The sequence below is a fragment of the Triticum aestivum genome, chromosome 3D (genome assembly GCF_018294505.1).
Source record: "Triticum aestivum cultivar Chinese Spring chromosome 3D, IWGSC CS RefSeq v2.1, whole genome shotgun sequence".
Classification (NCBI taxonomy): Eukaryota; Viridiplantae; Streptophyta; class Magnoliopsida; order Poales; family Poaceae; genus Triticum; species Triticum aestivum.
The window spans coordinates 8676734-8691125 of record NC_057802.1 but is presented as its reverse complement, the minus strand read 5'-3'; the positions used below and the strand labels follow the sequence as shown (position 1 = coordinate 8691125).

The 14392-nt window shown below is 39.1% G+C and overlaps 1 protein-coding gene across 2 annotated transcripts; it reads left to right on the top strand.

Moving 5' to 3' along the window:
* The first annotated feature begins 2621 nt into the window (after window positions 1-2621).
* On the top strand, window positions 2622-8145 carry LOC123076842 (CDP-diacylglycerol--serine O-phosphatidyltransferase 1). 2 transcript variants are annotated; one of them, XM_044498988.1, is made up of 13 exons: window positions 2622-2875; window positions 3579-3769; window positions 3970-4035; window positions 4226-4285; window positions 4641-4731; window positions 5507-5561; window positions 5648-5727; window positions 5852-5968; window positions 6043-6127; window positions 6329-6420; window positions 7173-7426; window positions 7551-7639; window positions 7733-8145. In XM_044498988.1, exons 2-13 carry the CDS (start codon window positions 3609-3611, stop codon window positions 7858-7860), a joined length of 1278 nt encoding a protein of 425 aa, XP_044354923.1. In that variant the 5' UTR covers window positions 2622-2875; window positions 3579-3608; the 3' UTR covers window positions 7861-8145. The 2 variants fall into 2 exon arrangements, with proteins under 2 accessions (XP_044354923.1, XP_044354922.1); XM_044498987.1 differs by lacking the exon at window positions 2622-2875 and having other exon boundaries at window positions 3549-3769.
* The last annotated feature ends 6247 nt before the right edge of the window (window positions 8146-14392 follow it).

The following is a 14392-nucleotide window of genomic DNA, read 5'->3' as shown; positions in this document are numbered from 1 at the left end:
ATATCGATCGGTCTCTTTCGTTCATTTCCTAATATCAAGTAACTAATAACTCCCTTGTTCATTTAATTTTCTTTGCCCTTAGGGGTTTGGAGACGGTTCTCAGAAGAAATTGTCGGTGAATTCAAACATGAGCTAGATTTCAGAAGGTTAGTTAATGTGGATAAGCAGCCACCGGGGACCAATCTATGTGGATACTATGTTTGTGAGAACATCTGGAGACACACCTCTGAGCGGAAGGCATCGGATAGCGTGCGGAACGCGACGGATAACTTGCGGAGGAGGCTTAGTCCAGAAGCTCGCTTCCGACCAATTCAAGAAGAATTAGCAGGATTTTTCATGAGGGAAGTCATCAATCCTAAAGGAGAACACTATACCGAGGACGAAGAAATTTATATGCATACCCGAGATTGAAACTTGTTCGAAGTTGTATATGGTCATCCATCCTAATTGTGTATGGAAACTTGTTCGAAGTTGTATATGGTCACCCGAGATTGAATATATATTATATATTCCTCTTGAATTCTTCTTGTTTGAAATTTCATATGCATGTATATAGTAGCGTAGAATATGTGTACTGAAACTTTATCAAAATTAAAATAAAACACAAAATAAAATATAAAAGAAATAAAACACTCCAAACTAAAAAGAAACCAGGTTTAGGGGGGCTAAAACCCTAAACCTGCGGAGGAGGCCTTTAGTCCCGGTTGGCCACGAGAACCGGGACTAAAGGTCCTCCGCCCCGACGGACCACTGGCGCCCACGTGGACGGGCCTTTAGTCCCAGTCAGCCACAAGAACCGGGACTAAAGCTTTTAGTCGCGGTCCGTAAGAGGCACGACTAAAGGGGGGTCTTTAGTCACGCATATTTAGTCCCGGTTGCACAGCCGGGACTAAAGGCTGTTGCGAACCGGGACTAAAGGGCTTTTTTCTACCAGTGGTGGAATATAGAGGGGACTCGAGACCGTAGTGAATCATATTGATAGAGGACATCCCTCCCACTGGGGTTAAAGGGTCCGAGCTACACTTGTCCAATTTCTAGAATATAGCGACCCATCACTGGAGCTCGTGCGTAAAGTGACTCAATGGGTAAGAGTGTCTTCGAGTGTGTCATGTGTAACCAAATGGAACGGTTCTAGTTGGCTCGATGGTTCTAATCATCATAGGACAATCAGAAAGATGTCAGAGGGGATCAAATATAGAAGTTATTTACACGATCAAACTCTTACATGACAATTGCAACCTTATTTCATATGCTAGCAGGTGACTTGTCGACAAGTAATGCTGCCTTGTCGGAGGACTATGCCTACAGGCGTGGACAAAATGAATGAACAAAGAGTGTTTTTGTTTTTTTAACTACATCACTCCACAGAAGTCCCAATTATCCTCTTTATTTTCTAGCCTCACAACAAAGAGACCCTATTTATGCATTTAATATCTCTTGATATGCATTCAAGAGACATTTGAATGTATGCTTGTAGAGCACCAATAGACCCTGATTTGATATTGTCGAATTTCCGGTTCATTTTGAGAGTCTTGACTTATGTTTTCATGTGTGCATGACTACAAATTCAATTTACATATTTATCTCACCAAGCGAAAAATATTACATTCTTGATTTACATATTACATTCTTGATTTATCTCACCAATCTTATGATTTTTTTACTACTATAAACTTAACTTGTGTACATACTTGGGGAAAAAAATCTTAGCTTGTGTACAAAGAGATTTGAAAATTTTGTTGTTCCAGAAGAGGAAAAGAGTATATAAAAGGACTTGTTAGTCTCCTTTTCTCACTTGTGTTTCAAACCTGGCCATGCCCATTTCGACAAGGAGAACAAAAAACACATTGTTTTCTTAATAAACACGGCTTATATAATTAGATAGTGAGAATAGCATACAGAACCAAATAACCATGGTGACTAAACCCATAATTACAGGAAAGACCCTAATCGAAAGAGAAATTACGAACAATACCTTACGCCTCAAGGTTCTCGCCAAAGCCGTAACCGAAGTCTTTAGTGTTGCGCCACTCTCAGCGGTGAGAGACAACATCGATAAATTCAGCCACTGAAGAGCCCCCACGCCGTCCAAAGAGAGGAGGGAAGAGATGGCTTGTTCGGATTAGGGTTTCGCTATATGCGTTTTTTTCCTTTTCTGAAAGGTCCACTTGATGAGCTACATGTGGAGCAAAGCACACATTTCCGACCTCAGCACTCAGTGAACGTTCGCTCGCTGGGAGAGACGGCGTTTGCGAATGATTTTGATGGCAATTTGCGTTGACCGAGCATGGCAATTTTAGTTAGCGGGCATGGCAACTCCGCCGTAGCTCTTTTCTTCGCCAGAAAATTACCGTGCTTGCAAACCAAAATTGCCGTCCTCTCAACAACTAAAGTTGCCACCGAAACGTTCGCCATCGCCATCCCTCCCGGCGAACGTTTTGTTTATTAGGATTATTATATCACCATAATATTTTTTTGTCAAAAGATATCCCATTAGGGCATTGGCACGGCGGCCACACGGGGGCCTTGACAGCCCACACGGCCGATAGCGAGAGGTCGTCTCGTCTCCGGGTCCAAAACAAAGGCAGAGCCGAACCCCCCTTCACCTCGAAGCATCTCCAGTCGTCGAACTTTGCCAGCGCCGCTCTCCTCCCCCCTTGACCACTAATCACCTATTTATACTGCAAGAACCAGGATCAATCTCCCCCCAACGCGCCCTAAATCCCCCCCACCACTCTGCCGCCGGCGCGTCCATCAGCCCCCCTACCGCCTCTCTCCCTCGCGCGCGCGTCGCCGCCGCCGCCGTCCTTCCTCCCCGGGGCACCGCGCTCCCGCCGCCCCGTCCGCGTTGCTCGGCCATTGAGCCTCCCTCGAGGTATGTGATTGCTGGCCTTCGCAGCTCCTGGGCGCCGCCCCCCGGCACGCCGTCTAGATCTCTCTCTCTCCCTCCCTATGGGTCGGACGGACGGCATTGCGAAAAGCTGCTGCCTTTTAGCTTTTGCGGTTTCTTAATTTGGAGGAGGCCGTACGGCTCTCCACTGTAGCTGGCTACCTAGTGAATCATAGAGCTAGAGTAGTGCCTCTGTTTCTTCTGAATTTGTTTCCTCGCTCAGCCAATCGCGTCCCTCTCCCGAGTTCCAAGGCGTTCCTTCTTCTTCTTCTTGTTCCTCCCCTCCCCTCCTCTGTTTTGGTATTGAAGCCGCCCTCTGGTTGCAGGCAGCAGAGGGCAGACCGCCCCCTTTTTGTTATCCTGAAACAACCAGAGCCACACAAAGGCCTGGGCATTGCTGCTGGCTTCAGAGAACGTGCTCATGCCGAATTTAGTTTTTTTTTCCTTCTCGTTTCAAGTGCTTATTTCCAGATGTGCTCTGCTCAATCATCACATTTCTTGATGCCAGATACTAGTAGCTGCTGGCACATTATTCAGTTGCTAATTATTTGTCTCACTGGTTGCTGTGCGTCTTTTAGCAGCCCAGTACTGATTTGTAGGAAGAGTGGCATCACTTTGTTTGTTGATCTTGAAGGTCAGTAAGACCATGTATTGATTGATCCTGTATGCTGCCATGGACACTTTGCAGGTGGTAATTTTTGTCAAGGTTGTTGTTACCATGGAGGTCAACGGTCGTCACAAGCCTACAAGAGAGTATATCGACAGAGGGTGCAATGGTGTAAAATCGCCCAATAATTTCGGCGAAGTTGATCCCTGGACCGCGTGGGCGTACAGACCACGGACCATCTCGTTGTTACTCATGGGAACCTGCTTTTTAATGTGAGCTGCTGCTGGATCTCTTTTACCTGTGGAGTTATTTTTAGTGTTGGTACAGAGACTCTTACAATAATGATGTTAATACATTGCTGATGGTTGACCTACTATGGCGTTTTACCATTGTTAAGATCACTGCATTTTTTTTAAAGAATTCCAAAACTGCTGTATGTTTAATGGGCACTTGTTTTTCAATTCTTTATCAGTTGGGCAAGTGGTGCTCTTAATCCAGAAGGAAGCTTCTCTGCTGACCGTGTCTCATCTGTAAAAAGGTATTTTTATTTATGTTATATGGCGGAAAAATAATCGTTTCTTAATCACCAACTGAACATCTGTGAGAGAACATATCTTCAACTGGGATAATAATCATTCACCGTTATTTTTCTCGCCTTTTATCTGCTAATTCCCATTTGAGTTGAGCAAATCTTAGTGCTCATATATATATTTTTATCTTGTCAACAGGGGTGTCTTTGCGATGATTGCTGTTTTCTTGGCTTATTCTTTTCTTCAGGCACCTTCAACGTGAGTTGCAGAAACTATATACCTTATTTTTTAACTCTTATTTCATATGAGTGGGCATGTAGATATGAATAAGTATATTGTGCACTGATCTTCAGCAGAAGGGAAATGTATTTATGTGTGCTTTATATTTGATCTGAACCTCTCAATATCTTCGAGCTTGTGAAGTATGATCTGTAGTACAACCATTAAAAAAAAGTTTTGTAGTTGAACTAACCTGGACAGCAAATCATTACTTCATTTCTGCTCCCTGTAAAAAAAAAACATTGATCATTGCAGCCTTCTCCATAAATTTTGTTCCAGAAGTCGCTGTGGTTTGTGCATACATTTACTGATAGCTACTTCCATTATGATTCAGTGTGCTCATCAGACCACATCCTGCAATTTGGCGGCTGGTCCATGGGATGGCAGTTGTTTACCTTGTGGCCCTCACATTTTTGCTTTTCCAGGTAAGTACAGTTTTGTAAATCTTGTTTGAAAAAAATGCTTATGCTATTCGATTCTTCGGATTCATGAACCTGTCAAAAGCATAGCCAATTAATGGTGGAAAAGTCTCTCAGTTTTTTGTTGCTTAGCATGGGGAATTGCGTTTTACTAGTACTTTGGCTCATGCTTCACACAAAATAAAGATATGCCATTGCACTGATTAAAAAACCCGGTGACATTGCTTGGCAATTGGAATATCTGGCAGAATGTATTGATAACAATAGTGCCAATGCCAAGTGTAATGTTACAATTTGTGGCGAATACGTATTAGTTTGGAAATAGGATGATAAAGAGAGTAAGACACAATAGAGAAAAGGGCCAGGGTATCCCTTTTCTAATCATTCTGATAGCTTATTATGCAAGAGAAAACTCCCCAGGCAGCAATAAGAAAGTGCAATGTTCACCTATTGTCTCTGTGTAGCCAAAATGCGAACAGAAAGCTGTTAGCTCCCTTACTCATTTTATGAAAAAACAGTGAATTATGCAAGCGCATCTGAGGTGAAAAGTTATTTTCTAAATTTATTAATTGTGTAATATAGCACTTTATATGTATTTAAACAGTTGTACCATTGCTTTGGTATGATCTTTTCCATATATGTACTTTTGAGTTTTATTGGTGAAACAGGTCATTGTAATAAGATGCAACGATGTTAAGAAATTATAGTTTAGCGGCAGAAGCAATATTAAACAGCAGAAACTGTAATTAGTGGTCATAATTCCTTCTATTTCATTTTGCAGACTCGTGATGATGCTAGGCAGTTCATGAAGTACCTTCACCCTGACCTTGGTGTTGGTAAGACATATGCTTTTCCATATCTGATCTAATAGTGGAGCTTTATCTTGTTGAAGGAATCCTTATTTCACACCATTGTCTGACAGAATTACCTGAAAGATCCTATGGAACCGACTGCCGTATATATGTACCTGATCATCCGAAAAGCAGGTTTAACAATGTTTATGTATGATGACTTCATTCACAAACCTGCTACCTTTCCTTGTTCAATTTTGGTCTGTCGTATTTCTCTGATTGATCATGATCTTGGAGATGCTTCAATTTACTGATCTGAATATAGGTTTTTCTAGGACATCCTTTTTGACGAGTTTGTTATTGCCCATATCCTTGGATGGTGGGGAAAGGCTATAATGATACGAAACCAACCACTTCTATGGGTGTTATCAATTGGCTTTGAGTTAATGGAGGTATGTACTTTTTATATATGTGTTCAGTTTTATCTTTAAACTAGATCTCTTATGTAATGCTGTGTGAACTGCAGCTAACTTTTCGACATATGTTGCCAAATTTTAACGAATGCTGGTGGGATAGCATTGTTCTAGACATATTGATCTGCAATTGGTTTGGTAAGATTTTTATGTGGTTTTCATTATTTTATCTATATTCACAATACCTTTATATGAATTTTGAACTTAATACCTGCATTTGGTATATGTCGGCATGCATGTTTTGTTCGTTGTCTTCAATAGATTTAGCTGTTTAGATAGTTAGATTTACCTCCTAGATTTTACCTCTTCTTGAATGGGGACATCTTGTCTGTGATTCAGGTATCTGGGCTGGTATGAAGACTGTGAGATATTTTGATGGGAGGACATATGAATGGGTTGGCTTGAGTCGCCAGCCCAATATTATGAGTAAGGTATGCTATTACTAATCTTTGTATAGGAAAATGAGTTGCCCAGCAAAGCAATCAGTCGCATTGAGTTTTTATTTAAGATTATGCCCAGCTGCAGCTGATCTTTTATCCTACTCAATGTCATGATAGTACGATGAAATCTAGCGAAGGCAAAAATTACTGAGAAACCAGAGCAATTTCTTCAATAGTCTGTCAATTAAAATAATTCCTTGGCTTGTCTGGACTAGTTTAAGTACAAGCTCAAACTTTTCATTGCAAGAGTTCACATCTCGACATCTCGTATAGTTTATAATGAATTATCTGCAACCACACGAAATAATCTGTAACTATTTTTCCACTGACCTATACAACATCTGTTAGTGTCAGTTTTATGCATAAACTCTGGTTAAGATGGATACTTCCAGTTAAGGGACACACATTTTGCTGGCAGCACAGTAATACTTGCACATATTCATACCTGCCACTAACAGAACTGATATGTTAGTGGGTTACTAGCCCAAAGTAAAGCTTATAATGATTAACCTTTTTAAAACTCTTTCTTCATGTCCTGCAAATCCTTTTTTGAATGTTTTCATTTGCATATATATAGATACAAACAACCTGTGTAGGTTTAGATTGTGGTTTGCTGTGCTATACCTATCCGAGTTTTCTTTTTGAAGTTGTATGTTCTTGAGCCGTATCAGTTATCTATTTTAGACTTGATGTCGTTAGCCTTGCTCATGAGTTCATTTGTCCAACCTTTTGCCTCTGTTTAGGTGAAAAGGACACTAGGTCAGTTCACACCAGCACAGTGGGACAAGGATGAGTGGTACCCTCTGCTCGGCCCTTGGAGATTCATCCAAGTGCTAAGCCTGTGCGTAATTTTCATGACCATCGAACTTAACACATTCTTTCTTAAGTTCTGCCTCTGGATTCCTCCCCGGAATCCCTTGATTGTCTACCGACTGGTCCTTTGGTGGTTGATTGCGATACCAACCATCCGCGAATACAACACCTATTTGCAGGACAGGTACAAAGTTTGACCCACTAGCTTCAAACTTTGCATACTTCATAGCGTATCTTACGTATTCACATAAACATGGAGGCAATCTTGCTGAAAGTAATTGTCTTATATATGTGACAAATGATTTCAGGAACTCTGTGAAGAAGGTGGGGTCTTTCTGTTGGCTTTCGCTGGCTATATGCATCATAGAGCTTCTGATCTGCATCAAGTTTGGCCATGGTGAGTGCTACTAGTCCAGTTTCTTTCTTGGTGCTCGCAGGTAGCATGTGCCTCCTACTGTCATGTTGACCGTGTCGCTGGCTTCTGAAACAGGTCTCTTCCCGAAGTCGATGCCGTCGTGGCTGATCATATTCTGGACGACGGTGGCCACGCTTCTCACGATGTTCCTTTTTGTGTGGACATGGAAAATTTACCGAACAATGATTAGAAAAAGGTTGTGATTGCAACCAAAGCCATTGTTTTCTCTGGCCCACACCATTCTTTTCTCCTCCGATTCAATATTGCCGTGTAAATATCCATTCAAATTGTGTACATGTAGCAGTAGGCCATTAATCGGTGACCGCGTGAAGGTCAGCCTTAGAAATTTCTTGTCGATCCACCAGCAGAATAAGCCCCCCTTCCTTCCGTTCATTCATGTACCGTGTCAATCAACTCCGAAACTCTGAAATTCATTTGGTCCGACCTACTTCGATTTAATGAAAGTAATGAAATAAGGTTATTCTGTCCTATAAGTTCTCTGATCTAAATTCTGGCCGCGCGTGTCTCGTGATGTCGGCATAGTGTTCTACTCCATTATAATCTGAAGAAAAAGATTATCTCGCTGTTCTTGGTGACTCATTGACTAGTAGGTGTGTTCAGAGCTGCAGAATGTGTGAGGCTGTTGGCATGTGAGGTAGTACATGATTAAGTTTCAGTGTAGTTCAGCAGTTGTGTGCTTTTTGTTTTCTGCTGGGTTACGTGAGCCCGTGGTTACTGAACCTGATTGATATGGCCGGGCGAATTATTCAGGCGTCCACTCACGACAATGGGGTTGTAATCTTTGTACTACTAGCTTTGTTCCGTGTGCTGCTGGGTCCTAACTAATTCCATGTTCATGTCAATTTTGCAAAAAATGACCATTGGGTAAAATGTAAAAGCAAAATATATTTGTGAATGTGCAGTTGCTGAACTGGACATTAATCCTTGCACAAATTTTTATGCTAGTGCAAGGATTGCTGTATTTTGGCAACTGTTTTACATTTTCTTTTTTTGAAAAATCACTTCAATTTCAGTCTAATCAAATTGCTTGCATCCACACAAGAATACTGAATACCTTTCCTATTGAGTTGTGCACAAGAATACTTTGGTCACTCTACTCATTGGCGTGTTGTGATCCTCCCAAGGTGCTACCATAGGAATATCCATAGCTCGAGTCCTCTGCGCGAATAAGGGACCAAACGCTCAGTCGCTCAAACTTGGCTGGCCTACTAACTGGTTTGGGCTAATTGCTATTTTATTTGACCGGTTTTCCAGCAGGCTGTTGGATACGCTGGTTTTGAGTCATTTTATTTTACAAAACTAGGCTACTGTGAAAATTTTAAAACGTGTTCAAGAAATATAAAAACTAACTTTTATATTAAAATCAAAAAAATTCAAGAAATTTGAAAAATGTTAATGAATTATTAAAATTTTCACGGATTTAAAGATGTCCCCAAATAAAAAAGGATAAAAGATAAACAATAAAAATACAATGAAAAAGGAAACCAAAGAATGAAATGCCAACAAAACCTCTGAGAAATTGGAGAAAAAACCAATCAAAGAAGATTCTAGAACATTTCCAACACCGATGATTAAAGACAGAAAGAAGCCATTGGGCTGGCCCATATAGCGGATGGGTGCACGATTGGTGGACTTGCCCGGCGTTACGAGTGGAAATGTTTCACCTGATACCTAGCCAATATTCCAGAGAGCTCCTAATCGACGCACTAAGCACCGCTTCACGTACAAGCGTCCGCTACCGCCGCAAGGATAGATCCATGTGCTTGTGCGCCGCTGCTCGCTCGCCAGATTTCATAGTTGACTTTTAAAAAAAGTTCATGGATTCAACAAAAAATCGCAAAATTAAAAAAAAAAGCGAATTAAAAAAAAATTTGTGGGATCAAAATTATTCATGAATTTGGAAAAATATTGTAAATTTCGAAAAAAATTACGAATTAAAAAATCACAAATTTGGAAAAGTTTAAACAAAAAAGATTGTGAATTTGAGAAAAGTTCATGATTTTTTAAAAAGTTCAATCTGAGAAATTTCACCATTTTTGAAAAATATCACGAACTTAGTTTTTTTCACAAATTTAAATAAGAACACTTCCCGACTTTAAGAAAAATTCTCAAGTATAAAAAAGGTCACAAAATTTGAAAACAGATTCATGAGTTATAAAAAAATTGCAAATTTTTATAATTTTGTAAATACAATTTTTTTCATGAATTTTAAAATTTCTTGTGATCCTAAAAGAATTATAAGTTTTTTGATAGCAAGTATGAAAAAGAAAAAGAAAAAAAAACAGAAAGAAAAAAAGAAAATATGTAAAACAACACAACAAGAACCGTGTGAAAAAATACACCAAAAAACCTCAGCGAGTATTTTTTTTGAGGGAAAAAAAACTCACCCAGTAAACCGGTGGGCAAAGAATTGGACCGGAGGGGAAAAGGTCCTATTTAGCGCTTATGCGGCAGTTCTTAAGAACCATCTGGAGCGTCCCATTGTTTTTTGCATGGTTGTTTTTCCTTGGCTTATTCAGGAAATTTTTATTTTAATTTTTCTAAAATTCATAATTTTTTTTAAAATTCGTTAACACTTTATAAATTTGTGAACATTTTCCAGAATCACGAACATTTTTTAAGTTGTGAACATTTGCATATTCGCGATTGTTTTTCAATGTTCATGCATTTTCACGTTTGTTTTTCAACTTTTTTTAAATCCATGAACATTTTGTAAATTCACGGTTTTTTCAAAATTAATGAACTTTTTACAAATTCATGAATTTTTTTTGAGTTTGCTAACTTTCTTAAATACAGGAAACGTTTTAAATCCATGAGCCATTTTCAAATTCATGAACATAAAAACTGATAGACATTCGTTTGTCTTGAACAAGCAGAACCTAAAAAAAAAAACAAAGCGAGCGAACGCACGCGGGGACAGTCAGCGGGCAAGCGAATCGAGCAGTGCAGCCTGAGAGATGGAGCAAGCCAGCCACAAATGGGCTACCGTCCGCGCGAGCGCTATGCGCTTATTCGGCACGTGATGCGTTGATTAGAAGGTCTCGGTGTGCGTGGGAGTTATATCTCGCTTACAGCTAGATGTATGCTCTCCTCGTCACCGGCGGGACGAGACTGGGCCGGTCAACGACTTTCCTGTCAGGTTTTTTTGGAACTACGTGTGCGTGGGACTACGTGTTCGTGCAATTTTCCTGTCTTTTTTCCTTTGTTTTCAGGTTTTTCTGCTTTTTTCTGGAAAGCTTTTTTTTATCATGGGTTTTCTTTGTCCGGTTTCTGCTGTTTTGGTCAGGTTTTCTTTGTTTGTTTTCATCTTTTTTCCCCTTTCATCATTTTTTTGTTTTCTTCGCCTTTTTCTTTGGTTTTCCATTTTTTTGTATAGATTTGTTTTCTTCATTTTCTCACCAGTTTTGTTTAGTTTTTCTTGTTAGCTTTGTTATACATTGATTTTATTTGTTTATTACTATGGTTTTCTTGGTTTATCTTGAGTTCTTTGCTTTTTATTTTTTCTTTGTCCGTTTTTAATGTTTTTGTTGTTGACAAATGACTAGTTTTTATTATATACATTTTTACTGTATATTTAACACATTTTTCTGATACAAGTTGAAGATTTTTCAAAAAAAAGGATATGCATTTTGAGTTTAGTACGTAAAACATTTTTTATTACATGGTTGCCATTTTAAAAAATACACCTTGAAACTTTTTTTAAAGGTAGTAATTTTTTAATACTACGGAAACATTTTTTTAATGTGAGAAACATTTTTTTGCAACGTTGGAAGATTTATTTAACAAGTCACGTACAATATTTTTATGGTACAAAACATCTTTTTATAGCACACAAACCAGTTTCTGACATTGTATACATAATTTTCATAAATGTGACATACATTTTTTAGAATCGCCAAAACAATTTTTTTTATCGTGAACATTTTTTTAAGGCTATCAACATTTATTTGATTGCGCCAACAGTCTGTTATACTGTGTAAACACTTCTTTGAAAATCACGGTTTTTACCTTTTTAAATAAACTGAAGTTTTAAAATAAACTTATTTACAGTATAAATGAAAAACAGAATTAATGTGACGTTGGTTTGATGTCGTCGCGACGCCCCTGGCCCCTCCTACTCGGTCGCCTACGCTTCAACCCTGCACCTCGTCTTTTCCGCGCGAAAGCGACTGATGCCTGCAAAATTTTCAGACAGCTTGCGAATAGCGAATGCCGCAGTTTTTATGTGAACACCCCAAAAAGTATGACCCGAAAATAGCCCCGTCGCGACTTGAGACCTGGAAAATATGTGATAGGATCTTTCTGTGAGCATTTATTGCTTTTCGAAGAGCAGAATTTTCCGATTTTCTTGGACACTCACACGCTCTGCGTACCGAACTCTATTACAGTATTACTCTTGAGATGCTAAATGACTCTGCACGCGCGTCAGTTAGTGGTTGGTTACTTCCTGCTAGATAATATTCCCTCCGTTCGTAAATATTTGTCTTTCTAAATATTTCAACAAGTGACTACATACGAAGCAAAATGAGTAAATCTATACTCTAAAATCTGTCTACATACATCCGTATGTGGTAGTCTATTTGAAATGTCTAGAAAGACAAATATTTAGGAACGGAGGGAGTAGTTGCATGCAAAGTGTGCATAATAATGCACCAATGTAACTGGGCTGTCAGTCCTCACATATAGGGATGAAAACGGAGCGAAAAGGACGGAACTAAGTGCTATCACATTTGTTTTCACATATTTTTGCGGAAGCGGAAACGAATACAAGACCCTGGAAATGAGTACGAAAATAGATACAATCGGAAACGTAGACATAGCGAATGCAAAGAAGATTTGGAAACAGAAGTGGACGTTGACCAAAACTTAAAAAAAACCCTGAATCATAGAGAAATACACAAAAACAAACAAATTTAATGAATTGTTAACATGGCTACAAAATAATATCATTATGTTAGCAACTTAGCGTGCATATAGCCATATAGGGTCAAGCTGAGTACATGTGTGGTAGAAGTTGGGTCTTAAATGATCCATTCTACTCATTGTGTCATTTGTGTTGTTTTGTGGTTGGGCTACAAAGTAGCCATATGCCTATAGTCAAAACAGAAATTCCATATTCACGGAAATGAAAAGTTCTGTTTTCGCGCATGTTCCACCGAAAAATACCGTTCCATTTTTGTTTCTGTTTCCGCATTAAAAAAAATTCATTTCTACTTCCATTTTGCAAATTTCCGTTTCCGTTTTCATATTTCCTCTCTGTTTCCATTTTTCCTTCAAAAAAGCGGAAAGTTTCTACTCAATGTTCATCCCTACTCACATATTCACAGAAACAGTGAGACAGTCATGCTGAAAAGTAGTCGTATTATGTGGTAAATGATTTCAGGAAACCTGTTAAGAAGGTGTGATCTTTGTGTTGGCTTTGACCGGCTATATGCATCATAGAGCTTCTGATCTGCATCAAGTTCGGACACGGTGAGTGCTGCTCCAGTTTCTAGGTGCTCGCAAGAACTAGCATTTGCCTCATAGCATGCTGCTGATCATGTCGCTGGCTTCTGAAACAGGTCTCTTCCCATGCCGTCCTGGCTGATCATATTCTGGTCGAGGCCGCTTTTCTTACGACGTTCCTTTTTCTGTGGACATAGAAAATTTACCGAACAGTAATAAGAAAAAGGTTGTGATTGCGCGACCATAGCCATTATTTCTTCGGGCCACACCATTCTTTTGTCCTCCAATTCAATATTGCCATGTAAATATCCATTCAAATTCTGTACATGTAGCAGTAGCCATTGATCCGTTAGAAGTTTATTATGTTGATCCACCACCAAGAATAAGCCCCCTTCCTTCCATTCATGTACCCCTGCCAATCGACTCTGAAACTCTGAAATTCATTTGGTGCGACCTACTTCTTTTTATTCTCATCGAGTTTGGATTGCTCGCTCTTCCATATATTTTATTCACAACTTTTTGTGATTTTTTTCTTCAATGTCGATCAAATCACTTATACCCATGAATATTTTAGTCATATTATTCATTAGCTTGCATTGTTAGTGTATTATTATTCAGTAGCTAGCTGTGATCGTGGCGTGGATTTGTCTTTTTCTTTTGAGTAACTGGGCGCGGCTTTGTCTTGTGCCCCGAGAAGCAGCAACCGCTCGCCTCAAGCAAGGGCAGCGAGTAGTTGGCCGGCCTACTACAGGCCTTTGTTTTACAGTTTTTTTCTTTTCTTGTTTCTTAGTGCTTATGTTTATATATACATATTCATCACGTATTATCTTTTTTTTGGGGAATGTAATTTTTTGTTCTCGTGGCTTAAAAAAAATGTTCGTACATTAAAAAAAAAGTTTCGGCATTCAAAGAATGGTCACGCGTTTAAATTTTTTTATGCAGTGTAAAACAATTTGTTTTGCACAAGTTTAAAGTTTTTTTGCACCATTCAAAAAAATTTCATCGTGTATAAAAAATATGTACAATGTGTATTTGAAAAAAAGTTCAACGTGTATTTGAAAAAAAGGTTCATCCTGTATTTTAAAAGATCATCCTTATTTCCTAAAGAAGTTAATATTGAATGTCACTTCTTATTAAAAGTTATAATGTTATTACAAGTTACAAAGATCAAATATCAACATAATGATTATCTAGGGCGATGACTAGTATTCGATGACTGAAGAGGACACCGTAAATTGTAATGTTATGGCCTTGTGGGAGACTGAGAGT

Bases quoted from the DNA above. Each gene is read 5' to 3' on its own strand.
- LOC123076842 (XM_044498987.1), top strand. From the start codon at position 3,564: ATGGACACTTTGCAGGTGGTAATTTTTGTCAAGGTTGTTGTTACCATG. The intron at 3,770-3,969 runs GTGAGCTGCTGC...ATTCTTTATCAG, and splicing joins ATGGGAACCTGCTTTTTAAT to TTGGGCAAGTGGTGCTCTTA. The intron at 4,732-5,506 runs GTAAGTACAGTT...TTCATTTTGCAG, and splicing joins TCACATTTTTGCTTTTCCAG to ACTCGTGATGATGCTAGGCA.